At 40.7% G+C, this 25,394-nt stretch overlaps 1 protein-coding gene across 1 annotated transcript in view; it reads right to left on the bottom strand.

Annotated features, from left to right (window-relative positions):
• The window catches only part of ITGA8 (integrin subunit alpha 8), a 188,074-nt gene that overhangs the window by 22,096 nt on the left and 140,584 nt on the right, over positions 1 to 25,394 (bottom strand). Inside the window, exons 26-27 of the mRNA XM_061126283.1 lie at positions 10,747 to 10,875; positions 5,772 to 5,885 (exon numbers count right to left, since the gene is read on the bottom strand). Coding sequence (XP_060982266.1) covers positions 5,772 to 5,885; positions 10,747 to 10,875 — 243 coding nt within the window. The remainder of the gene's footprint in view (positions 1 to 5,771; positions 5,886 to 10,746; positions 10,876 to 25,394) is intronic.

The raw sequence follows: 25,394 nt of genomic DNA on the forward strand, positions 1-25,394 counted from the left end.
AGCATACCCAGGAGGGTTTCATCAATCCTCCTGGACTGACAGTGTGAATGGATGGTGAACGAACACATCCAATAGTTGGGTTATTCAATGGTTATCCCATATCCACCCATTTGATGATTGCTGTTGCTGTTCAGTCATAAGTCACGTCGGACTCTTTGCGATCCATGGACTGCAGCACACCGGGCTTCCCTGTCCTTCACTATTTCTTGGAGTTTGCTCAAACTTATGTCCTTTGAGTTGACGATGCTATTGAACTATCTCATCCTCTGTTGCCAGATTCTCCTCTTGCCTTCAATCTTTCCCAGCATCAGGGTCTTTTCCAATGAGTCGGCTCTTCACATCAGGTGGTCAAAGTATTGGAGCATCAGACATCAGTCCTTCCAATGAATATTCAGGGTTAATTTCCTTTAATATTGATTGGTTTGATCTCCTTGCTGTCCAAGGGACTCTTGAGAGTCTTCTCCAGCATTACAATTCGAAAGCATTAATTCTTTAGCACTCAGTATTTTTTATGGCCCAACTCTACATCCATACACGACTACTGGAAAAACCATAGCTTTGACTATAAGGACCTTTGTTGGCAAAGTGATATCTCTGCTTTTAATATGCTGTCTAGGCTTGTCATAACTTTTCTTTCAAGGAGCAAGCATCTTTTAATTTCCTGGCTGCAGTCACCATCCATAGTGATTCTGAACCCCAAGAAAATAAAATCTGTCACTCATTTGATAGCACCTTATAAAAAGTTTAATTCTTTCAATTACTGAATTGGACCTCTGCTCCTATCGATGAGATTAGGAAGTTCAGGAAGTTGTAAGAGAAGGCTGTAACATAAGATGAAGGCTGTTGTTCATGACAAGGGGCTGTGGACATGCTTTCACCTCTGCTACCTAATTCATTGATGCAAAAGGGCACTGTCTGGGACCTGAACAGACCTAGTGGTAGGCAACAGACTGTAAACAATGGAATTCATTGTTCTTTATTCATCTGCTCTTTATTTTAAATGATTCTCCAAAAGGAGCATTTCTTCCAGTTTCAGTAAAAAAAATTTTTTTCTCATTTTTCCAAGATGCTCTGGAGCCCTTGGGAAATGGGAAATGTGAGTTATTATGCTGTGATTGGCAGGATTGGCACCAAAGGTACAGGAGTCCTCTGTCTGCAAGTCAAAAACCTGGCACAGGTTAAGTATTTAATTTATGAAAAATAATCATGAGCAGAGCCCTTTTATTGATTTCATGTTCAAAGTTGAATGTTCTCAGCCATGCTCTTTACATAACAATGATATTATTCTTACGTTAAAAACTCTCTCTTCTTTTTTGTGGCAATATACTCCTGTAAGAGCCATCATTGCCTTATTGTAGCCAAGTTAGGATTGAAAAAGCAGCTGGAGTTAATATCCATTGATGATATGTTGAACTTTTAACCTGCCCCAGGTAGCTACCAAACCTTAGAGAATGCCCTATCCTTCTGTCATTGCCATGTCATTAATTTTTTATGTTTATTTTTATCTATGTATTTGTTTGGCTGCACTGGGTCTTAGTTGTGGCATGTGGGATCTTTTTTTTTTTTTTTTTTGCTTAGGCATGAGAACTCTTAGCTGCATCATGTGTGATCTAATTCCTCGACCAGGGATCGAACCCAGGCCTCCTGCATTAGGAGTGAGGAGTCTTAGCTACTGGACCATCAGGGAATTCCCTGCCACATCATTTAAACTGTGGTTTGCAGCCCACCAGCTGCCTCAATTATGTACTAGTGCACAATGATTGGCTTGTGGCCACGGCACTAGTAAAAAATACAGAGTTGGGCACCAAGAGAGTGGGGAGTGAGGCTTTTGAGCTGAGTTGAATGGAGTGTGAGGGTGGCCGGGACCATCAAGAATTTCCCCCACTCCCACCTTCCCTGCTGTTTAATTGCTTCTCAAGAATTATTTTTAACCACACGTCCATTTTATAAAGCCTTTGTTTAAATACTCAACATCTCCCAGAAACAAAGCCGTGTGGGACAACAAAACCTAAATAATTATTGGTCAAACTTGAAGCTCTTAAAGAGGCCACTCTTTCAAGTAACCATCACAGCACAGGGCATCATTTAGAACTGAAGAAAATATTTTTCTGACCAGTATGCATGCTTATTCTTGGGCTTCCCTGGTGGCTCAGTCGGTAAAGAATCCATCTGTAGTGCGGGAGACCTGGGTTCAATCCCTGGGTTGGGGAGATCCCCTGAAGAAAGGAATGGCAGCCCACTCCAGTATTTTTGCCTGAAGAATCCCCATGGACAGAGGAGGCTGGTGGTCTACAGTCCGTGGGAGAGTTGGACATGACTAAGTGACTAAGTACATGCATGTTTACCAGTGGGCAAAACCAAAATGCAGCAAATCATATCAGCTGAGAATTGTCAACTTTCTCCCCTGGGTTAGGAGGGCAGAAAATGTTTGCCTCCTTCTGGGATGTGGGATAAAACTGTTAGACTTCCAGGATCTAGTATGTTCTTTGACCAGCAGTTGGGGGCAGTTTGCAGTAATGCTCTCCTCTCTGGCCATCAGCCTCCGAGACTGGAATAAGCAGAAACTGTGGAAATACAGAAGTCTGGGCTCCAGCTGTGAGTAGACATGAAGTGACTTGTGTCAGGCTCTCCAGGATCTTTGGAAGTGTTAACTTTGATCTGGCAAAACCTCAGAATGTCCCTGAAGGTTGTTCTGGTCTGACTCTACTTGTGCTAAATACTTATTGTTTAGAAAATCCCTCAGTTGCTATTGATTTCTTCCACATCCACTGGGTCTTCAACAGGTAGATAAAGATGCAATTTTCTTTTCTTTTTTAACTTCTATATATGGTGGAAGTACTTTGTATACAACTTTTTTTTAAAATTATTTTTGGCTGTGCTGGTTCTTCTTTGCTGTATGTGGGCCTTCTCCAGTTGTGGTGAGCAAGGGCTCCTCTTTACCTGCAGTATTAGGCGTCTCATTGCAGTGGCTTCCCTTGTTGTATAGCACAGACTCTAGGGCATTTGGGGTTCAGTAGTTGTGGTACATGGGCTTAGTGGCCCTACAGCATGTGGGATCTTCCTGGACCAGGGATCAAACCCATGTCCACTGTATGGGCAGGTGGATTCATAACCACTGGACCATCAGAGAAGTCCTTAACATTTTTTCAAAGATTTATTTTATTGAAGTATAGTTGACTTACAATTTTGTGTTAATTTCTGCTATACAGCAAAGTGATTCAGTTATACATATATATATATATATATATGTATTTCTTTTTTCATACTTTTTTTATTATGATTTATCACAGGATATTGAATTTGGCTCCCTGTGCTACACAGTAAGACCTTGTTGTTTATCCATCCTTTATATACTAGTTTGCATCTGCTAACCCCAAACTCGCAGTCTACCCCTCCCCCACCTCCTACTCCCCATGGCAACCACCAGGCTGTTCTCTATGTCTGTGAGTCTGTTTCTGTTTTGTAGATAAGTTCATTTGTGTCATATTTTAGATTCCGCATGTAAGGGGCATATGGTATTTGTCTTCGTTAGAGAGGCAATTTTCACTCCAAAGTTCCTCTACTGGAATAGCGTGTCATGCACAGAACTGATGGGTGTCATTTAGGATAGTCATTCCCCCCTTGACCATAGGGTCGTAATGATTTTAGTCCTGCTTTGTTAAAGAGTTATGCTTCTTCATTTCAGTAGGATGTGATGCCCAAAGTAATACGAGGGGTAGATGATTATCATTCACATTGTGTGGGCTTGGGAATTCAGTAACACCCATGTTTCCCAATTCTTAGATAAAAAGTAACGGCCAAAAAAGCAGAATGGCAATGAGCAAATTGTTCACATCCAAGTGGTACCCGAAGCAGTGCTTGGCACATAGTTGGCAGTCGGCACTTCATAAATATTTGCTGAGTGAATGAATAAATAATGGTTTAACAACAACAGCAGAAAGACACTGTGCACTGGTCTTTTCTTTAGGTCACTTGTTCAAAGCTGGAGATGATTTTGCCCCCGGGGGACACTGGCAATGTCTGGAGACATTTTTTGTTGTCACAACTGGGCTGAAGGTTTTTATTGGCATGTAGAGGGGAGGGGCCTGGGATGCTGATAAACATCCTGCCATGCCCAGGACCACTCCTCACAACAAAGAATTATATGAATCAGAATATTAATAGTGCTGAGTTTGAGTTTGAATGATCCTGCCTTAGGTTTTTTTTTTTTTTTAAAAAAAAAGGTTTCATAAAAACATTTTAAAAAATACCTTTAATTTCCCTCCTGTTTATTATAGAAAAAAATTATATAAGATTTGTAAGACTACAGAAACATTCTGAATCATAGAAAACATAAGAATCTGGAGCTTAAAAATTCTGTATTTTTAACTAGATTCAAAAGGATTTACCATTGGATTTTTCTATGGCACAATGAGCCAAATGGATTTTTGAATAGTTAAAATAGGGGCAAGAATGCATAGATTTGGTAGGGTTTTAAATTTAGCTCCCCACCCCCAGATCCTCCCCAAACAACAAGGTCACAGCACCACAGTACCATTTAAATAAATAGCTCCTTCCACATGGAAAAAAATTAATCTGCTTAGTGTAAAAGAGATTTTAAACCTTTACAATGCACATAATCAATTAGTCATCTCCAGAAGTGTGGGATGCTATAGTCCAGACAAGTCAAAGCAGTGAGGAGTCTACAAATCAATGTACCTGACACTTTACTGAGAAGCTCGTCTAGTTGAAGCCTAGGATGTGGCATCACCAGACAAGAAAGACTTGGGACAGTATCTCTTTCCCCTTCTAAGTTGATTATATTTTAATTTTTCTGGGCATATGGCTTGAATTATGTTCTTGTACTCACCTCATTTCACTAACTACTATCTACCAGGGAACTACTAGACAGTGGTGAGTTAAATAGATCTGTTTAAATCTAAGTCACTATCTGAAGGACTCAGGGACTCAGGATATTTAAACTATCTTCACCCAACATACCACACATGCACACACACACAATGGAGTATCATTTAGTCACAAAAAAGAAAGAAATCTGCCTTTTGCAACACCAAGGATGTACCCTGAGAACATTATGCTAAGTGAGATACGTCAGACAAAAAAAAAGTAGGGTATGATCCCACTTACATGTGAATCTAAAACAAAGCCAAACTTATAGAAATAGAGAACAATGGTTATCAGGGTCTGTGGGTTGGGGAAATGGAGAAATGATGTTTAAGGTACAAACTTGCAGTTAGTACATCGATTAGTCCTGTAGATCTAATGCGTAACACAGAAATTCTAGTCAACAACACGGTAGTATAGACCAAAGCTGTTAACAGATTAGATCATAAAAGTTCTCAACATACACAGACGCAAGGTAATTATGTGAGGGGACAGAGGTATTAGCTAACCTTACTGTGATAAACATTTCACAATATATAGGATCAAATCATCATGTTGTATACCTTAAGCTTACATAGTTTACATGTCAATAAGATCTCAATAAATCTGGAAAAATATCAACTTCATGCAGTGGGAAAGATGACCAGCTGTCCTTGGCTCAATTCCGCCACAGAAATTTCTTTAAAATTTTTTAAACATTAAAGAAGTAAATTTTTTAAAAATTTAAAAATTAATCTAAAAATTAAAAAATTTAATGGAAAAAAATGGAAAATTAAAACATTTTAAAAGTTAAAACATTTAAAAATCCTTTTAAAAAATGCTTCCCTCTGAGCTTTTGAAAAGAGGTTTCCTGTGGGTGGCACATCAGTGCTTCAGGGTCTTCTTACCTGGAGAAATGTCTTGGCCCACAGTCGTGACCTGACTTTCAGGACGGCGCTTTCTCCTCCTCCGAGTCGTCCCACTGCACAGGAGATCTGTAAGCACTCAATGTTTGTACAATTCTGCAAAAAACAATAGCAGCGGTGGTGAATCAGTGTCTTTAAATCTCAGTAGAGAATCAACACTAGACTCAGTTTCTTTACATTCTGTTTCCTCAGAAGTCATTGCTTAATCCATAAACTTTACATAAAGAACAAATGTACTGAAATGATCAAGAAAAAACACGGTTTGGTAGGAAAGACGCATCCACATTGGTGGTACTGTAGAGCTAAAACGGATCATAAAATACAACGTGAAATTTAAGCTCTGTTCTAAGGACTTCAAAACAATCTTTCCACCACAGCGATTGAACTGCTTCATTTCATTTTCTCAGAACTCAGGAAGATATTACTTATGGACAGTCACAGCACCTGACCCTGAACTAAGCAAATCCTAAAACAGCTTCAGAGGAAGGTCCATGAGTCCATATTATCTCAGAGACCCAGTGATATTAACCCATTGACAAGAATTTGTTCCATTACATTCTTCTGGCTAAATTACTTTCTAGTTATAAAGCAGAATCTTCTGCAAGTTCCAGCTGTTAAGCTGGTGGCATTAATTTTTAATACTTTTATTGGAGTATAGTTGACTTACAATGTTGTGTTACTTTCTGTTGTCCATTAAAGTGAATGAGGAATTGGTTCTTCTGTATAAGTTGCGTGCATGTTCAGAAGCATGGAGAGAAGGGTGTTTGGGAGTTGGGTGGGCAGATGGAAAGGAGGTAAAAATGGTGGTAAAGAATCGTCCTATTTGTGCTAAGAAGCTTCCCTTTGATTCAGAAGGTCCTGAGGAAGCCTATGAAGCATTTTAAGCAAGGGGTCTGATCATGTGTGCATTTCAGGAGAGAGGTGGTAGGTGAGGAAGAAGAGAAGCAGGAGGGTGGGATGCAGGGAGGTTGATAAAGGCCCAGTAAGAGATGATGGGACACTGATACAATGGGAATAGAGAGAAGAAGATGAATTTTAGAGAAGTTTAGGAAGTAGAATAGATCCATGGTAGCCAACTTAAGACTGGGACAAGGGAGAGAGAGAAATGGGAGAGCTCTTTTGGCTTGGTGATAGAGTGGATAGGTACTGGCTTTACTGAGATTGGGAATTCTAATGGTGAGGGGTGAGGGGGTTCATGGAGACAGAGAGCTGTGCACATGTTGGGTCTGGTGTGTTGATCAGACATCCAGAAAGATGATACAGTTTAGGGCAGCGGTCCCCAAACTTTTTGGCACCTGGGACCAGTTTCATGGAAGACAACTTTTCCATGGATGAGGGGTGTGTGTGTGTGTGTCTGGAGTGATGGTTTCTGGATGATTCAAGCACACTGCATTTATTGTGCACTTTATTTCTATTATTATTACATGAGCTCCACTTAAGAGCATCAGGCATTAGATCCTGGAGTTGGGGACGCCTGGTCTAGAGTATAGGGAGGCTGGGGGCTGAGATGGCAGGAGGCACTTAGGCATGACTGGAGTTAGGGTCAGGCAAGGATTTCTCTGAAAGAGCAGACTCAGTGGGAGAGAAGAGGAAGGGCTGAGGATAGAATCCTGAGGTAAAGGAACATTTGGGGATGGAAAGAAAAGTCTGTGCAAAAGGCTAAGAAGGGGAAGTCCAAAAGGTAGGAAGAGAACCAGGAGAGAATGTTTTGGGGATGGCAAGGGATGTGATGATTTCAAGAAGTGATCAAGAGTATCACATGCCGAGGAGGGTTAGAAAGATAAGTTTCTGTAAGCTGAGTAGCAAAAGGGAGAAGAGAGCTTCGGGAGAGGGGATGATAACTATTATACAAAACCAGCGGGGGCCAAGATGAGAAAGGCTAGGATGTTCTCAGGCGGAGAAGAAATTATAGCTTCGTGTTAACAGACACAAATTTTTTCCTATGCAAATTGGAAATTATGATCCCCATACAGGATGCTGGCATTCTGCACTTTCAAATTCCTAATCAGAAATGGGATTCAGTAAGTTGTTTTTAACTAAACAAAAACTGTAGGAGGTCTTATTTAACTTTTGATTTTAGAATAAACTTTGCATAATCACTCCCTATGCAGAACTGCTTTGACTCTAGGACATGGGGAGGTGGATGATTTGCAATTGTTGAACCAATAAGAGAGAAAGGGAATAAAACATGAGTTTCAGATATGGAAATCAAAGATCACCTTGCTCTCATCTGTAAGTAATAAGTTTCTATGATGTTCAGAAGTTAAAAATTTGTCTTGAAATAAAAATCTTTAATGAGAAAAAATAGGAGGGAAAAATCTGACCCTACAACAGAAATGTATATAATTTTCAAATGAATTTTAGTTTTTGCTCTTTATTGCCTTGGTATATTTGTGAGAAATATGCTAAAGTGGAAAATGTACAATATATTCAAATCTCAATTTTCTAAATTGTTGATCCTCATAGTTTGGGACATTGGTTTGCCAGAGGGCTTTCTTATTGCTACTGAATATGAGAATTCTATCACTGTCAATCCTTGTTTTCTTTCTTTAAAAATGAATTATTTATTAAATTTTAAATTGAGTTATAATTAAAATACATAATTGGGCTTCCTTGGTGGCTCAGAAGGTAAACAATCTATCTGCAATGCAGGAGACCTGGGCTTGATTCTTGGGTCAGGAAGATACCTTGGAGAAAGGAATAGCTACCCACTCCAGTACTCTTGCCTGGAGAATTCCATGGACAGAGGAACCTGGTGGGCTTCAGTCCATGGGGTCACAAAGAATGGGATGCAACTAAGCAACTAACATAATTGATATATACCATTATTACTTTCAGGTATACAATGTATTGATTTGATACTTGTATGTATTGTGAAATGAGCACCATAGTCAGTCTAGTTAACATCCATCACCAGGCATAGTTACAAATTTTTTTTCCTTGTGATGAGAGCTTTTAAGATCTATACTCTTAGCAACTTTCAAATATGCAATGTGGTATTGTTAATTGTAGTCACCAGGATGTATATTACACCCCTTTCAACTTAAATCACTGTTTTATGTTCATTCATTCTTCCTGGAAGCTTTTTGAAAATAATCATACTAATTCCATTATTTTATCCTAAACTGAATAGCACATAGATTCCCTACTCTTATAGTTTGAAAAACATTACAGTGCCATAAAAATTTACAGGAAGTTGAGTCATATCTGACAACTGCTATAGCTTTTTGCTATGTAACTGCAGGTACTTCTTTTATAATAAATGTTCCTCTCTTCATTTAACTGATTACATCAGACTCACTCCCTGCACTTTTGTGTCCATTTTTCATGTTTGAAACCTTTTATGTGGTTGGGATAAAATAAATGAATATCAGAGTATGTCCAAGACATACATTTTAACTAATTAAATGTTTATTGTCTTTTCAGTGGGGTCTGGGGGAGAAAAAATAGGCAAATACAAGTGTTCAGTCTGTTACCCTGACTTGAAAAATTCTGTTTTATACTGTTCTTTTGCTATATATTTGTTTACTTTTTGCCCTACCCATCCCTATGTGTCTCAACTTCTGAAGTGTTAGAGTATGTAGGTTTTATCATCATTTGTTGCAGTGATCAAAGATTCTTGGGGCAGCACCCTCATTATTTGTCAGGTCTGGCATATATTTTTAAAAAACATACATTTAGGTCTCTAGTGGTCCAGTGGTTATGACTGTACTTCTACTGCAGGGGATGTGGGTTTAATCTCTCATTTGTAAACTAAGATCCCACATGCTGTATAGCATAGCCAAAAATTTTTTTAAAAATAAAAATTTTAAAACACAAGTATTAAACAAAACAAAACAATATTTTAACCCTTTTAAAGCATACAGCTGGATTTCCCAGGTGGCAATGGTCGTAAAGAACTTGCCTGCCAGTGCAGGAGACATAAGAAACACAAGTTCAGTCCCTGTGTCAGGAAGATCCCCTGGAGGGCATGGCAACCCACTTCAGCATTCTTGCCTGGAGAATCCCACAGACAGAGCAGCTTATCGGGCTACAGTCCATTGGGTCAGAAAGAGTTGGACACAACTGAAGCATGCACGCACGCAAGCATACAGCTAATGGCATTAATATTCACAGTGGAATGAGTGGGAAAACAGAATTGAAAATGCTGAGTCACAGAATTCCCTGGTACTACAGTGGATAAGAATCTGTCTGCCAGTTCCGGGGACACTGGTTTAATCCCTGGTCCAGGAAGATTCCATATGCTGCAAAGCACTTAGGCCCATGTGCTGCAACAAGAGAAGTCACAGCTATGAGAAGCTCATGTACCACACCCATGAGTAGCCCCTGCTTGCTGCAACTAGAGAAAGCCTGAGCAGAGATGAAGACTCAGTGCAGCCAAAAATAAATACTTTTTTTTTTTTTTTTAAAAAGAAAGTGCTGTGTCATGAATGCCATCCACAGTTTTACAAAGGGCTGACTAAGCTCAGGCTAGATCCACCGCAGACCCCAATGCTTTGGGCCCAGAACATCTGCAAAGACCATTCTTGACTCCTCCAGTGGAGCAGAGGATTGTGAGATCCAGGGATGGGGTAAGACACCTCAAGACCCACTGCATGGGCAGTGTTTCTCAAGGCTCACTCCAAACTCTCACCAGCTCAGTATCTGGGGACTGGCTGACTACTGAATCTTTGTCTTCTTAAAATGCACGATCAAGGTCACGTTTTATGTTTCCATCATTACTTCTCCCATATAGCCTCCAGGGCAGGTTCAGAGGAGTGAAAAGGTTATGTTGCAAAAAAAAAAAAAAAGTCCCTTTTGCGTCTGAAATACGTACTGCCAAAAAAATTGGTCATATCTGAGTTTGGTAGGTGACTGAAAAATGGTACTTAAAGTTGAAAATTGAAAGCTCCTGCCCTTGTGAATTCTGTCTGATCCAACCTCCCCTCTCAGATCTCCATGCTCTGAGATGACTCACCAGGATTTTTGCGGGTCTCTGTCTGTGAGGCTCCAGTTGAGGCACGTCTCTCCTCCTGACCAGGTGAGGGATGGTGGAGTTTCGCAAAAACGCACTCAACTCAGGGGTGTCCTCCCAGGGGGCAGCCGGCTGCACAGAGAGCCAGAGACATTACATCAGGTACAAGAACACTTGTTAACTTTTTCATTAACCTTGAACACCAGGTGATTTCTTTTATTGACTATGATTCACTTAAGAATTCAGACACATCCTCATTAATCAGCAGCATCCCCATCAGCAAGATGAACTACACTGGGCTTCCCTGGCAGTCCAGGAAATGGCAACCCACTCCAGTATTCTTGCCTGGAAAATCCCATGGATGGAGGAGCCTGGCAGGCTACAGTCCATGGGGTTGCAAAGAGTCGGACATGACTGAGTGACTTCTCTTTCTTTCCCTGGCGGTTCTTTGGTTAAGACTCTGTGCTTCCGCTGTAGGGGGCGAAGGTTCGATGCCTGGTCAGGGAACTAAGATCCTACATGCCACATGGCAGACAAAACAAAACAAAGATGAGCTACACTGGCGAGAAACAAGCCTCAATATTGTCCAATAATAGGAATTCGTAAAGCCTGGGGAATGCACTGCCAGAACACTTATCTTGCAAGGATAAAATTTTAAGTGGGAGTTATTTCCCTATAAGGACAGAGAGAATGTGGAAGTGACTTGCTAAGTGTGAGCCATCCGTTTCTCGTTACTTTCCTCTCGCTGTCTGGCAGGGAACTGAGGAGCATTCTGTACAGTGAGATGGATTCTGAGGTGGCAGAAAAGAGAGGGGCTGATGGTGGGAAAACAGCCAGATGTGGTCAAGGACCAACCTGGGCATGTCTGAGCCCCACGCCCTGTAATGGTAAGAAGTGCTCCCTCAGGAGAGAACCATATTCTTTTTTTTTTTTTAATTAATTTTTCTTGGAGTATAGTTGCTTTACAATGTTGTGTTGGTTTCTACTGCACAGCAAAGTGAATCACCTATATATGTATGTATGTATCTGTGTGTGTGTGTGTGTGTGTGTATATATATACACGCCCCTTTTAAAGATTTCTTTCCCATTTAGGTCATATATATATATATATATATATATATATATATATATACACACGCCCCTTTTAAAGATTTCTTTCCCATTTAGGTCACCACAGACATTTGAGTAGAGTTCCCTATGCTATACAGTAGGTTCTCATTAGTTATCTATTTTATGTGTTAGTTGCTCAGTTGTGTCCAACTCCATGCAACCCCATGGCTGAAGCCTGGCAGGCTCTTCTGTCCATGGGACTCTCCAGGCAAGAATGCTGGAACGGGCTCCCATTCCCTTCTCACATAGCATCAATAGTGTATGGGCTTCCCAGGTGGCTCAGTGGTAAAGAAACCACCTACCAAGCAGGAGACGCAGCTTTGATCCCTGGGTCGGGAAGATCCCCTGGAGAAGGAAATGGAAAACCACTCCACTGTCCTTGCCTGGGAAATTCCATAGACAGAGGAGCCTGTCTGAGATGCAGTTCACTGGGTCACAAAGAGTTGGACAGAACTTAGCAACTGAGCGTGAGCATGATCAATAGTATCCATATGTCAATCCCAATCTCCCAGTTCTTCCCACCCTTCTTCCCCCTCTGATGAACCATATTCTAATGAAAATGACTCTTTCCTAGCACCCCATGTGTGCACTGTGTTGTAATGGAGCTTGTTTTCAGCCCTAAGTTTGTTTGGCAAGTGTTCTAGAACTTACGATGTTATCTCAGGCTCCATGCTGGCCGTATCTGCTCACCAAATAAACATTTTGAGAATCCCAATAAATGACAAATACTACCCCATTAAAATATTTTATTTTAGACTGACTGAGTATAAAGCCTGAATTTTTGGCTTCCTGCTACCCCTCCCCACCAGCACATCTTTTTCTACCTGGTCTGTTTTTGTAGTCACAGAAGCAATCCTAGTATGCTCATCCCTGTGGGATGAAAACAAGATATTCCTACACTGCAGCTTAAACAATAGTGCTCAGTACATCCTAAGAACCTAGAAAAATCTCCTAGATAAACAGAAAGATAAAGTCCAGGCCTCTCAGTAAGGCTGCTCAGCCATGTGCGTGCTGGCCTCCACCTGTGCTCCAGTATCCTTTTTCACCAAGAGCCCGGAGCATCCTGCTCCCCAGCAGGTAGAACCATGTCCCACTCCTGCCCTGCAGCAGGCTGATTCCCTGAGGCTGTCTGATGTTCCAGGTGATGGCTCCGTTCTCCACCAGCACCTGTCAAGCTGCACAGTCATTGCCTGCCAACTGGTCTGAGTTGCCCCATGAGGAAAATGTCAAATGAGAAGCATAGAATAATATTTCTCAGCAAACATAAAAAAGAAACCAAAACTCCAAACCAACCAATCAACCAACCAACCACAAAAAGCCAGAGACGAAGGAGACTGGCAGGGAAAAGTCAGAGGCGGGGATATCAGACATAGGAGACCACCCGGGAGAGGCGTGATTCTATAGAAACCTAAGTAAAAGAAAGTTGCAAAAATAAGTGACAACTCCTTCTTTGCTATTTCTCCCAAGGAGAGGTGGACTCTAATCACCCCACTTAATCCTCAGTTGGTCTCAGGGACTTGCTTGACCGTAAGAGTGTAGCAGAAAAGAAAAGTAAATAAAAAATATGTGACTAAGAATGTAAATCCTGCAGAAGAATAAAGAAAGGTTAGGACTAAAAGGATTCATTGAATCTGTCACCTAAGAAATTACGGAATATGATCCAGCAACTCCACTTCTGGATAGTTACCCGAAGAAAACAAAAACGCTAACTAGAAAAGTTATCTGCATTCACGTCGACTGCAGCATTATATCCAATAGCCAAACCTGGAAGTAACCTCTGTGTCCACAGATGAATGGACAAAGAGAGTGTGATATACATATACAATGATATATAATGCAGTATTATTCAGCCAGAAAAAAGGAGGAAACTCTGCCATTTGTGACAAAACAGATGGACCTTGAAGGCATCATGCTAACTGAAATAAATCAGACAGAGAAAGACCTTATGATCTTACATACATGTGAAATCTTAAACTAACAAACAACCCCTCCCCCCAAAAATCTGTGAAACAAACATATCTATACAGAGAATTGGAGGAGGAAATGGCAACCCACTCCAGTATGCTTGCCTGGAGAATCCCAGGGCCGGAGGAGTCTGTGGGCTGCCGTCTGTGGGGTCGCACAGTCGGACACGACTGAAGTGACTCAGAAGCAGCAGCAGCAGCATACAGAGAATAGACTGGTGGCTGCAAACTGCTGGGTACAAATTTCAGTTATAAAATAAGTAAGTTCTGGGGAGGTAATGTATAGATGGTGACTATAGGTGACAATACTGTATTGTATATTTGAAACTTGCTAAGAGAGTGGATCTAAAAGTTCTCATTCCAAGGAAAAAGAAATTTGTAACGATGTAAAGTGACGGATGTTAACTAGACATTGTGATCATTTTGCAATATATATAGATATTGAATACATTGTACATCTGAATCCAATAAAACATTGCATGTCAATTAAGTCTCAACTAAAGAACAATAACAACAACAACAAGAAGTTATGGAGGCCCTCTCCTGTGCAGAAGATTGGGAGAGATGGAAACTGAACCACAAAACGAAAGAATGAATGGATTTAGAGAAGTGGATAATTATTTCAAGAAGTATGAAATTAAATCTCAGTCTTCTTCTCATATGAACTAATGCCTAATGGTGAAGAGATGAGATACAGCTTCATCCCCCAAATATGAAAGCAACAAAACAAAATAAAACATGAATATTCTTAGTAGCTGCTTGTAAGGAGACAAAAGATAGTAACAAAACTTTAAGGGCATATAGAGGATACTGGTGAAAAAACTTATGACCATTATAGAAAAGATTATTGACAGCTTTTTAAAATGAGGGAGAGCTACCCAGTAATTTAGAAAGATACACAATCTTAGAGGAAAAGGCAGATTACAAAATCACATATAAGATTTTAAAAAATGAATGTTTACTTACATTGTGTATCAAAAATAGGACTATTTAGAATAGCCATCTAATTGTTACCACCAGTGGTGGAGTTTTAATGATATTAAAGAAGTTTTGCTAATTACTTTTTAGGTATGACAATGGTATTATGGATTTCTAAAGAGTGTCCTTAATTATTGGCAACATACAACAAAATGTTTATGGGTGAAACAAAAACATAAACTAATAGATAAATAGAAAATAGAACAGTAAATGGGCAACGACATTACTAGAAATCAAATATTTTCTTCTTTACGTTTTTGCATCTTGCCTGATACACTCCTTTGATGGACATTTAGTATCTCTCAATATGAAAACCAAGAAGATTATAATAAGAGTAAATGAGAAATAAGGAAGTAGGGATAGCAATACAGGTTGGCTAACAAATGGAGGGAAAGACAATTCATTCTTGGAAGAGGCTACAGAGGCAAGTTATTTGCTTCTAGTTTGTTTTGAAGACAGAGGAAATTTAAGTAACTTTAATTTGCTCTGAGGAAGGAACGAGTAGAGAGGAACAGGTTGCAGATACTGGAAACAGGGGGAAAACTTGAGACAGCAAAGTTAAACTCAGAATTGGGAGAAGGACTCTCCTCTGGAAGTGCTGGAGAGGAACTAAGGATGAGGGAGAGATGATTAGAAACTGGCGGGGATGGGAAATGGGTCGTTTGAAGACTGTCTTGCTTTAAGGTCACTGGCTAATGGTAGTGATGTTTGAGAGATAAGATAGGAGGTATACAGGGAATGTCGTGAAGGTCTGGAGAAGCGATGAGGAGAATGAGAGGGAGTGGCCATCAGCCGGCTGAGGAGACTGCAGATGCCGCTGCCCGGTGAGCACCAGGCACCACCCACCTGTAACATGCCCACAGGCCACGTGGTCGAGAAGCCAGAATCTGGGATCCAGCAGGAGGGAGATGGTCAGGCCAGGGACTCCGAAAGCACAGAGGACAAGGGAGGTGACGTAAGGGAGCTCGTAAAAGGATGCTGTAACCAACTCATCATAGATTCCAGGCTTGGCAGGAAAAAAGGATAGCCGAAGGCAGTCTTGAGAGTGGGGTGGGTTAACTGACTCAGAGAAAGTTTTTGTATCAAGGAAGAAAAGGGCTAGTGGAGGAAGGAAGTGAGAAAAATAGAAAAATAGGAGAGTGATTTATTAGAGTCTTGGATGCTGAACTGACTATTTCAGAGGTAAGGACTTGGAGGGGATGTTCAAAGCACTGGGATAACGGGATGCATGGGAGTGAGCGCAAGGGTCAGCCATATGGACTTTGCAATATTTCAGGACAATGGCAGGTGGGCGATGCATTAGCTCAGGGAGACTCAGTGATGGAGAATCTGGTAGAGAAGTCTTTGCGGGGGTCTCCAACTTCCAGGATCTAATGCCTGATGATCTGAGGTGGAACTGATGTAATAATAATAGAAATAAAGTCCATAATAAATGTAATGCGCTTGAATCATCCCCAAATCATCAGTCCATATCCTAGTCTTTGGAAAAATTCTCTTCCACTGAACCAGTCCCTGTTGCCAAAAAGGTTGGGGACCGCTGCCTTATAGTGTAAGATTAAAACTTGAGCTTAAATAGAAAATTCAGAATTGTGGAAATCTTTAAGATTCCCTTATATGTTTTCCATCATATGCTCAGGTGTTTGTGTGTGTATGTGTGGTGTGTGCTATGTGTGTAGTTTTTGAGATTTAGCATGTGCAATTTCTTCTTTTTATAGGTCACAGGAAGGTATGTTAACCCTGTAGGTAACCAAACTATAGAGCAGAGATGCTGCAAAGAACTAGTGAATACATATATTTTTTTAATTCTCAAGGTATAGCCTACTATTGAGCTTCCATGGTGGCTCAAACAGTAAAGAATCTGTGTGCAATGCAGGAGACCTGGGTTTGGTCTCTGGGTCGGGAAAGATACCCTAGAGAAGGGAATGGCAACCCACTCCAGTATCCTTGCCTGGAGAATTCCACGGACTAGAGGAGCCTGGAGGGCTGCAGTCCATGGGGTCGCAGAGGTGGACACACCTGAGAACTAACACTTTCAGTCTACTGTTACTGTTAGTAGCAGCAGCAGTAGTTGAAGTACAACCGTTGTGGTAAAACAAGAGCCCAAAGAGAAGAAAACCCTTCACCTTCCTATGTGTTTATATTGGATGCCGCTTGTGTAGCGGAAAAGTTAGGACACATCCTATTGTGGTGAGCCCCGGTGTACCATTACTCACAAATACTTCTAAATGGTTTCTCCATAAAACCCAGGACTTGCTCTGAGATACAGAATGAATGTATCACACAGCAGGGGTTGATAAAAGGTATTTCTTCCTTTTAGTGACAGTGTTTTACAAACAGAGGAACACTGCTCTCAAGTACCATCATCAAAGCCCAGTGGCTCGCAACCCAGTTTTCTCAAATGGCATTCCAGAAATTATTTCAAAAAACAAAACAAAAATACAACCCCCCAAACAAGGTAGGAGTTATCCAAGAAATGTAAACAACAGTTAAAGGCTATTTTCCAGATGAACTTTGTTAGCCTGTTTCACCATGGATCACAAACCCACAGGTCAAGTTTTTCCTTAAGCTGAGATCCTTTGCTGAGGGAGGCTGGCCTCTTAGTGCCCAGGTTAGGCAGACTTTCAGGTTCAGGGTAATGTTTGCTATGTGCTATGGGAAGCTAGTGCTAAACACTAATGTATTTCTTCAGAACATCATGAAAATTGCTTCTTTCTGCAATAAGGAAACAATTGTTAGTAAATAGGGTTCTCTCCCCAGCTGTTAGTCAGATTCTGACCCCAACAGGAGTTTTCTATTTTCATAAATCTTCACAAACTCTTCGCTCTGTTATAGGTTTAAATTTATGGATTAAAGGGATAGTGTGTGGCTGGAACGTGCAATATAGTTGGAAATGCAGCTCTGGAAGAAAAGAGTTGGGTGACATTAGATAAAAGTTCTGTGAATCCAAATAAACTCAGCCCATAGTATTTTTTCAGCCTATTTGTCACTTGTCTTTGGATTTCAGGTATTTCTCATCCATAAAAGGCAGTTGCCTTTTTCTCATGTGACTCTGTGTCTGTAATTAAATTGAAACAGAGATGAGTCCAGGGGGTCGGTCCACCATGTCATTTTCTTTAAGACGTAAATGTTCAGGATTTGCTGGGAGAGAATAAAAGCCACAATTGTCTTTTCTTTTAACCTCCTGAATAGTACAGCAAAGCAGAACTGAAAGAAGCAATTCACTCTCCTGGTGATTTTGAAGCTTAGCTGCTGGACATGTATTTTAAAAATTTTGAAGCATAGATGAGAATTTGGAAACCATCTTAAAGAGAAGATAAGGCAAAGAGAAACAGACCCCGGAAAGTATATTGTCTTTGGTGGCTGAAAAATGGTAATGTTGTAACTAAGACTACCGACAGCTAGTGTTTGAGGCAAGAGGTGGATGAAATTCCTGTCTCAGAGGGGACAGGAGAGTGGGAGAAAGAGAGAGGAAAAAAGAAAGGAGGCAAGGAGGAGGAAAGAAAGAAAAAAAGAAGGAGGAAGGAGAAAGGGAGAGAGTTTGGTCTGAGAGAGCTGCTGACCTAGGAAGCAACAAGTATCCTGCATTCTGAAGCAACAAGCAGCAGTAAGTACTATAAATGGAGGCAACGATGAAGGAAGAAAATTCTCTTAAGGATAAAACAAAACTATTCAAGTTTGCCAAGCCACTGTCTGCGGCCCGCTGATTTAAAAAAAAACAATTTGCCGGGCTATAATCCCTGATGAACAGTTTCTGGGTTTCTGCTTTCCATGTCTGTGCTATCTGGTTGTAATTTGGACTTCCTGTGGGAACAGTCTTGTTCAAGAGATCAGTTCTCAGTTGTAACTTTCTGCTTTCCATGGCTCCGAGGACAGTTCTTTGCACCTTGGCTTTTTCTCTTGCTATCGGTCATCCTAGTCTAGTCCCTGTCAGATTATTTTCACCTCAGGATTTCCCTCTCTTGAATTTAGCCCCAGAAGATTCAATCATGATCTTAACACAGGTTGGATCTGACCACCTTGTCTGTCGCCCCCCTCGGGCTACACTCTTACAATCTGTAGCCCTGTCTCCCAGCATCTCATACTTGGCTGTTACTGATGAAATCTTGCCAATTAAAAAAAGAAAAAGGCCTTGTCTCTTTGTGCAACTTTGGTTCCTTAATCATGTTTGCTTACTTAGCTTCATCGTATCGAGAGATCATAGCCTATCTGAGGGACCTTACTGACCCCAGGAGAGAGTCCACCAAAGTAAGAAATTTGGTAGTTTGAAATCATTATTTTACTGCCTTTAGAATATTTTAAAAATACTTCATCCAACTCCAAAATTCTATTCCAAGAAGGATCTGGAACAAATTAGATTTAATGGATTGGTCTGAATGTTGCAGACAGTTCGTTTCAAAATGCTTTAAATGGTAGAATATGGGGAAATCACCACATTCAAATCCCGTGTCCCTGCCCTGGACCATGAAGTCTGGAGGCAGGACCTTTACGGTTGCTTCTGCCCGAAGCAGGCAGAACCTGCTTCTGCCCCTGGGATTACAGAAGACGGATAAATAAAGTGGAGCCATCATGGGAGGAACAGGAAACCAAAGACTGCAACCTTTTCACTGGGAGGCAGGGGTAAAAGCAGGGGTGACAGTGACACTCCCAAGTGCCACACCTCACGCTTGCTTGAGCTGTGCTCCACGAGGGGCTGTGCGCCTCACCCAAGCTTTTCCTGAACGCCATCATCTCCCCGGGGCATCCATCCACCCCTGTACTCAGATGCTTGAACACGGTCACAGAGAAGACTGAGTGAATCCCCACGAAGCCTAATATAAAGCACGTACTGATACTTAAAAACCTCACTGACTTCTGCTTGCATCCTCCATCTCCCCCAACCCTTAGTTGTTGACGGTCTGTATTTGGGCAACAAATGAGGTGCATGTGGGTGAGGTCTTGTGCCCAGTGTCTCCTGAGACAGTCACAGGTCTTAGGAGAACGTGAATAGGATGGTGGCTTTCCAACATGGTCAGTGTCTGTTCATCCAACCTTGTGGACATTCAGGTAAGCTGATGGGATAACCAGACAGTAATACCTCCTGTTACAACTGAATCCCATCAGGCCTATTTGGACTTTGAGGCTTATGTGAGCACAGTGGCATTTGGAATGCATATTCAATTTATAGGCAGGTCGTATTTCAGAAGATTTTCAGCTAGAAGTTTGGCACTCCAAATACGTTTCTCTTTGGAAATTGGGCCAACCCACAGGAAAACCTACTTCATCCACAATATGGCTTTGATGCATACAACTAAGTATTTGCAATAAAAAATAAAGTTAGGGAGGTTACTCCAGGAGTAATTTTTAAAAATAGAAAAAAAATGATTGTGTTAAGTACATTATATTAAATACTGATAGATTTAAACAGAGTAAGCCTTATGAGATTCTGCAGAGGACATCTGGGGAATTTTAAGTTTCAGGGTTGGTGGCACTGATTCCTTAAAGTGAGTGGCCTAGAAAATGTTTCAAAGGAAATCTGATGGTTTCTAATTCATAAGCCAATTTCCTTAGAACATGTGAGAGTTGGAGTCAGTGAAGGAGGGAAATGAATAAAAATGAGATATTTATATATTATACAGGAGGAGAAGCTGACTAAAAAATTGTATGTGAACACAAGAGAAAGAGATTTTTCTGAAGGGAAATCAACAGACTGTCTGGAGAGGAAAATATGATGGGGAACTTTGGAAATCCTCTGGAGGAAACTTCAAAAAGTAAACAGTTCCTCCTCTGACAGGTCCATGGTTGGGACATTTTGGTGGCTCATCCAGTGGAGACTGGAGCATTCTCAGAAAAGACTTGCAGATGCAGAGGTTTCAAGAGGCACTCACTTCCTATGGCTCTACTTATAAAGGAATCATAGAACCATATAGTAAGGAAATTTACCTTAGTCCAGCCAGTAGGTAAGATTCAATGTGCATGTGCGTGCTCAGTTGCTCAGTTATATCCTACTCTTTTCAACCCTATGGACTATAGCCCATGCGACTCCTCTGTCCATGGGATTTCCCAGGCAAGAATACTGGAGTGCATTGCCATTTCCTCCTCCAGAGGATATTCCAGACCCAGGGATCGAACCTGCGTCTCCTGCATTGCAGGCAGATGTTTTACCACTGAGCCACCTGGGACGCCACAAGATGTAATGCTGTGATTTAATTTTGCCTATACAAATATAGTTCTGCCTCCCTTTTCATTATTACAGATCTACCATCTCTCTGCTTCTCAGTTAAAGAGCTAAGTTAAAAAAAAATAGCTAGTTTAAGATAAAACTATCAGTGCTCTAATTAAAAATACCCTTGCAATTAGCTGTGCTGCAAGAATCTGAAATTGATATTAGACTTAAAAATTTACCCAGCCTATTCTTTTGATGGTAATAAGATATAATAAATAATTTGTTAATTTCCAATTTATAGTTAAGTCAGTGAGTAGACTGTTTAGCTTTGCATTACTCAGAAATAAATTGCCAAGTAAATTAATAGTGACTTCAACAAGAAATTATTTACTATCTTAAAAGGAAAGTAATTTTCAAATATTTTCAATTGTTTATAGCTATTCATGTAAAAAATATGCTGATTATCAAATTTTAAAATCTATTTATTGATAAAGGTCATTTAGACTCTTTGGGTCATACTTGTTAAATATAGGTAAAAGTTCTTTGAGAACCTGAAAGTAATAATATTTCAAGTTTTTCATGAATTCAGAATTTCAAGAACTCATGACTTGTTATATTTCATGGTGGTCTTACTTCCTATTGTAATCAAATCTTATTTTTTAATGATGTGGTTTTTTAAAATATATATATATTTATTTATTTGGCTGAGCTGGATCTTAGTTACTGCACATGGGATCTTTAATTGTGGCATTAGAATTTTTAGTTGCACACGCAGGATCTAGTTCCTTGGTTAGGGATTGAACCTCGGACCCCTGCATTGGGAGGACAGAGTGTTAGCCACTGGATCACCAGAGAAGTATCTGTAAACAAATCTTGTATTATGTTTCTATAGAAAAGTTTTTATAAAATGAGCATCACTAAGTTGCATTTTGCACTAGCCTTGGAAAGATTTTTGATCAAAATTTACACTTTAAGGAATAACTTGGTAGCAGGGAATGTAGGTAATGGGGATATACTCCCATCCAGCGGGTACCAACCTGTCAAGGTTTAAGGCTAGTTATCTATTGGTACAGTTCCAGCCAGTGTAAATGATCACTAAATTGCAACAAAGAAAAAATAACTCACAACCAACACAATTCAGTTCAGTTGCTCAGGCGTGTCCGAATCTTTGCGACCCCATGGACTGCAGCATGCCAGGCTTCCCTGTCTATCATCAACTCCCGGAGCCTGCTAAAACTCATATCCATCATGTCGGTGATGCCATCCAACTATCTCATCCTCTGTCGTCCTCTTTTCCTGCCTTCTATCTTTCCCAGCATAAGGGTCTTCTCCAATGAGTCAGTTCTTCACATCAGGTGGCCGAAGTATTGGAGTTTCAGCTTCAGCATCAGTCTTTCCAATGAATATTCAGGACTGATTTCCTTTAGGATGGACTGGTTGATCTCCTTGCAGTCCCAGGGACTCTCAAGAGTCTTCTCCAGCACCACAGTTCAAAAGCATCAATTCTTCAGCACTCAGCTTCCTCTATAGTCCAACATTCACATCCATACATGACTACTGGAAAAACCATAGCTTTGACTAGATGGACCTTTGTTGGTAAAGCAATGTCTCTGCTTTTTAATATGCTGTCTAGGTTGGTCATAGCTTTTCTTCCAAGGAGCAAGCGTCTTTTTATTTCATGACTGCAATCACCATCTGCAGTGATTTTGGAGCCCCCAAAATAAAATCTCTCACTGTTTTTATTGTTTCCCCACCTATTTGCCATGAAGTGATGGGACCAGATGCCATGATGTTAGTTTTCTGAATGTTGAATTTTAAGCCAACTTTTTCACTCTCCCTTTTGACATTCATCAAGAGGCTTTTTAGTTCTTCTTTGCTTTCTGCCATAAGGGTGGTGTCATCTGCATATCTGAGGTTATTGATATTTCTCCCAGCAATCTTGATTCCAGCTTGTGCTTCATCCAGCCTGGCATCTCTCATGATATACTCTGCATAGAAGTTAAACAAGCAGGGTGACAATATACAGCCTTGACATAGTCCTTTCCCGATTTGGAATGAGTCTGTTGTTCCATGTCCAGTTCTAACTGTTGCTTTTTGACCTGCATACAGATTTCTCAGGAGGCAGGTCAGGTAGTCTGGTATTCTCATCTCTAAGAATTTTCCACAGTTGTTGTGATACACAGAGTCAAAGGCTTTGGCATAGTCAATAAAGCAGAAGTAGATGTTTTTCTGGAACTCTCTTGTTTTTCGATGATCCAACAGATGTTGGCAATTTGATCTCTGGTTCCTCTGCCTTTTCTAAATCCAGCTTGAACATCTGGAAGTTCACAGTTCACGTACTGTTGAAGCCTGGCTTAGAGAATTTTGAGCATTACTTTGCTAGCGTATAAGATGAGTGTAATTGTGTGGTAGTTTGAACATTCTTTGACATTGCTTTCTTTGGAATTGGATTGAAAACTGACCTTTTCCAGTCCTGTGGCCACTGCTGAGTCTTCCAGATTTGCTGGTATATTGAATGCAACACTTTCACAGCATCATCTTTTAGGATTTGAAATAGCTCAACTGGAATTCCATCACCTCCACTAACTTTGTTCATAGTCATGCTTCCTAAGGCCCACTTGACTTTGCATTCCGGGATGTCTGGCTCTAGGTGAGTGATCATACCATCGTGGTTATCTGGGTCATGAAGATCTGTTTTGTACAGTTCTTTTGTGTATTCTTGCCACCTCGTCTTAATATCTTCTGCTTCTGTCCTTTATTGTGCTCATCTTTGCATGAAATGTTCCCTATGTATCTCTAATTTTCTTGAAGAGATCTCTAGTCTTTCCCATTCTATTGTTTTCCTTTATTTCTTTGCATTATCACTGAGGAAGGCTTTCTTATGTCTCCTTGTTATTCTTTGGAACTCTGCATTCAAATGAGTATATCTTTCCTTTTCTCCTTGCCTTTAGCTTCTCTTTTCTCAGCTATTTGTAAGGCCTCCTCAGACAGCCGTTTTGCCTTTTTGCATTTCTTTTCTTGGGGATGGTCTTGATCATTGCCTCCTGTAGTGTCACAAACCTCCATCCATAGTTCTTCAGGCACTCTATCAGATCTAATCCCTTGAATCTATTTGTCACTTCCACTGTATAATTGTAAGGGATTTGATTTAGGTCATACCTGAATGGTCTAGTGGTTTTCCCTACTTTCTTCAATTTAAGTCTGAATTTGGCAATAAGGAGTTCATGATCTGAGCCACAGTCAGCTCCTGGTCTTATTTTTGCTGACTGTATAGAGTTTCTCCATCTTTGGCTGCAAAGAATATAATCAATCTGATTTCAGTATTGACCATTTGGTGATGTCCATGTGTAGAGTCTTCTCTTGTGTTGTTGGAATAGGGTATTTGCTATGACCAGTGCGTTCTCTTGAGAAAACTCTGTTAGCCTTTGACCTGCTTTGTTTTGTACTCCAAGGTCAAATTTGCCTGTTATTCCAGGTATCTCTTGACTTCCTACTTTTGTATTCCAGTCCCTTATAATGAAGAGGACATCTTTTTGGGTGTTAGTTCTAGAAGGTCTTGTAGGTCTTCACAGAACCATTCAACTTCTTCAGCATCACTGGTCGGGGCATAGACTTGGATTACTGTGAATCTGAATGGTTTTTCTTGGAAACAAACTGAGATTATTCTGTCCTTTTTGAGACTGCATCCAAGTAATGCATTTTGGACTCTTTTGTTGACTATGATGGCTACTCCATTTCTTCTAAGGGATTCTTGTCCACAGTAGTAGATATAATGGTCATCTGAGTTAAATTCACCCATTCCAGTCCATTTTAGATCACTGATTCCTAAAATGTTCACTCTTGCCATCTCCTGTTTGACCACTTCCAATTTGCCTTGATTCATGAACCCAACATTTCAGGTTCCTATGCAATATTGCTCTTTACAGCATCAGACTTTACTTCCATTACCTGTCACATCCACAACTGGGTGTTGTTTTTGCTTTGGTTCCATCTCTTCATTCTTTCTGGAGTTATTCCTCCACTCTTCTCCAGTAGCATATTGGGCACCTACCGACCTGGGGAATTCATCTTTCGGTGTCATACCTTTTTGCCTTTTCATACGGTTCATGGTGTTCTCAAGGCAAGAATACTGAAGTGATTTGCCATTCCCTTCTCCAGTGGACCACATTTTGTCAGAACTCTCCATCATGACCCATCCGTCTTGGGTGGTCCTACATGGCATGGCTCATAGTTTCATTGAGCTAGACAAGGCTGTGGTCCATGTGATCAGTTTGGTAAGTTTTCTGTGATTGTGGTTTTCATTCTGTCTGCCCTCTGATGGAGAGGGATAAGAGGCTTTTGGAAGCTTACTGATGGGAGAGACTAACTGAGGTGGAAACTGGGTCTTGTTCTGACGGGCGGGGCCATGCGCAGTAAATCTTGAATCCAATTTTCTGATGATGAGTGGGGCTGTGTTT

The sequence above is a fragment of the Dama dama genome, chromosome 23, assembly GCF_033118175.1.
Source record: "Dama dama isolate Ldn47 chromosome 23, ASM3311817v1, whole genome shotgun sequence".
NCBI lineage: Eukaryota > Metazoa > Chordata > Mammalia > Artiodactyla > Cervidae > Dama > Dama dama.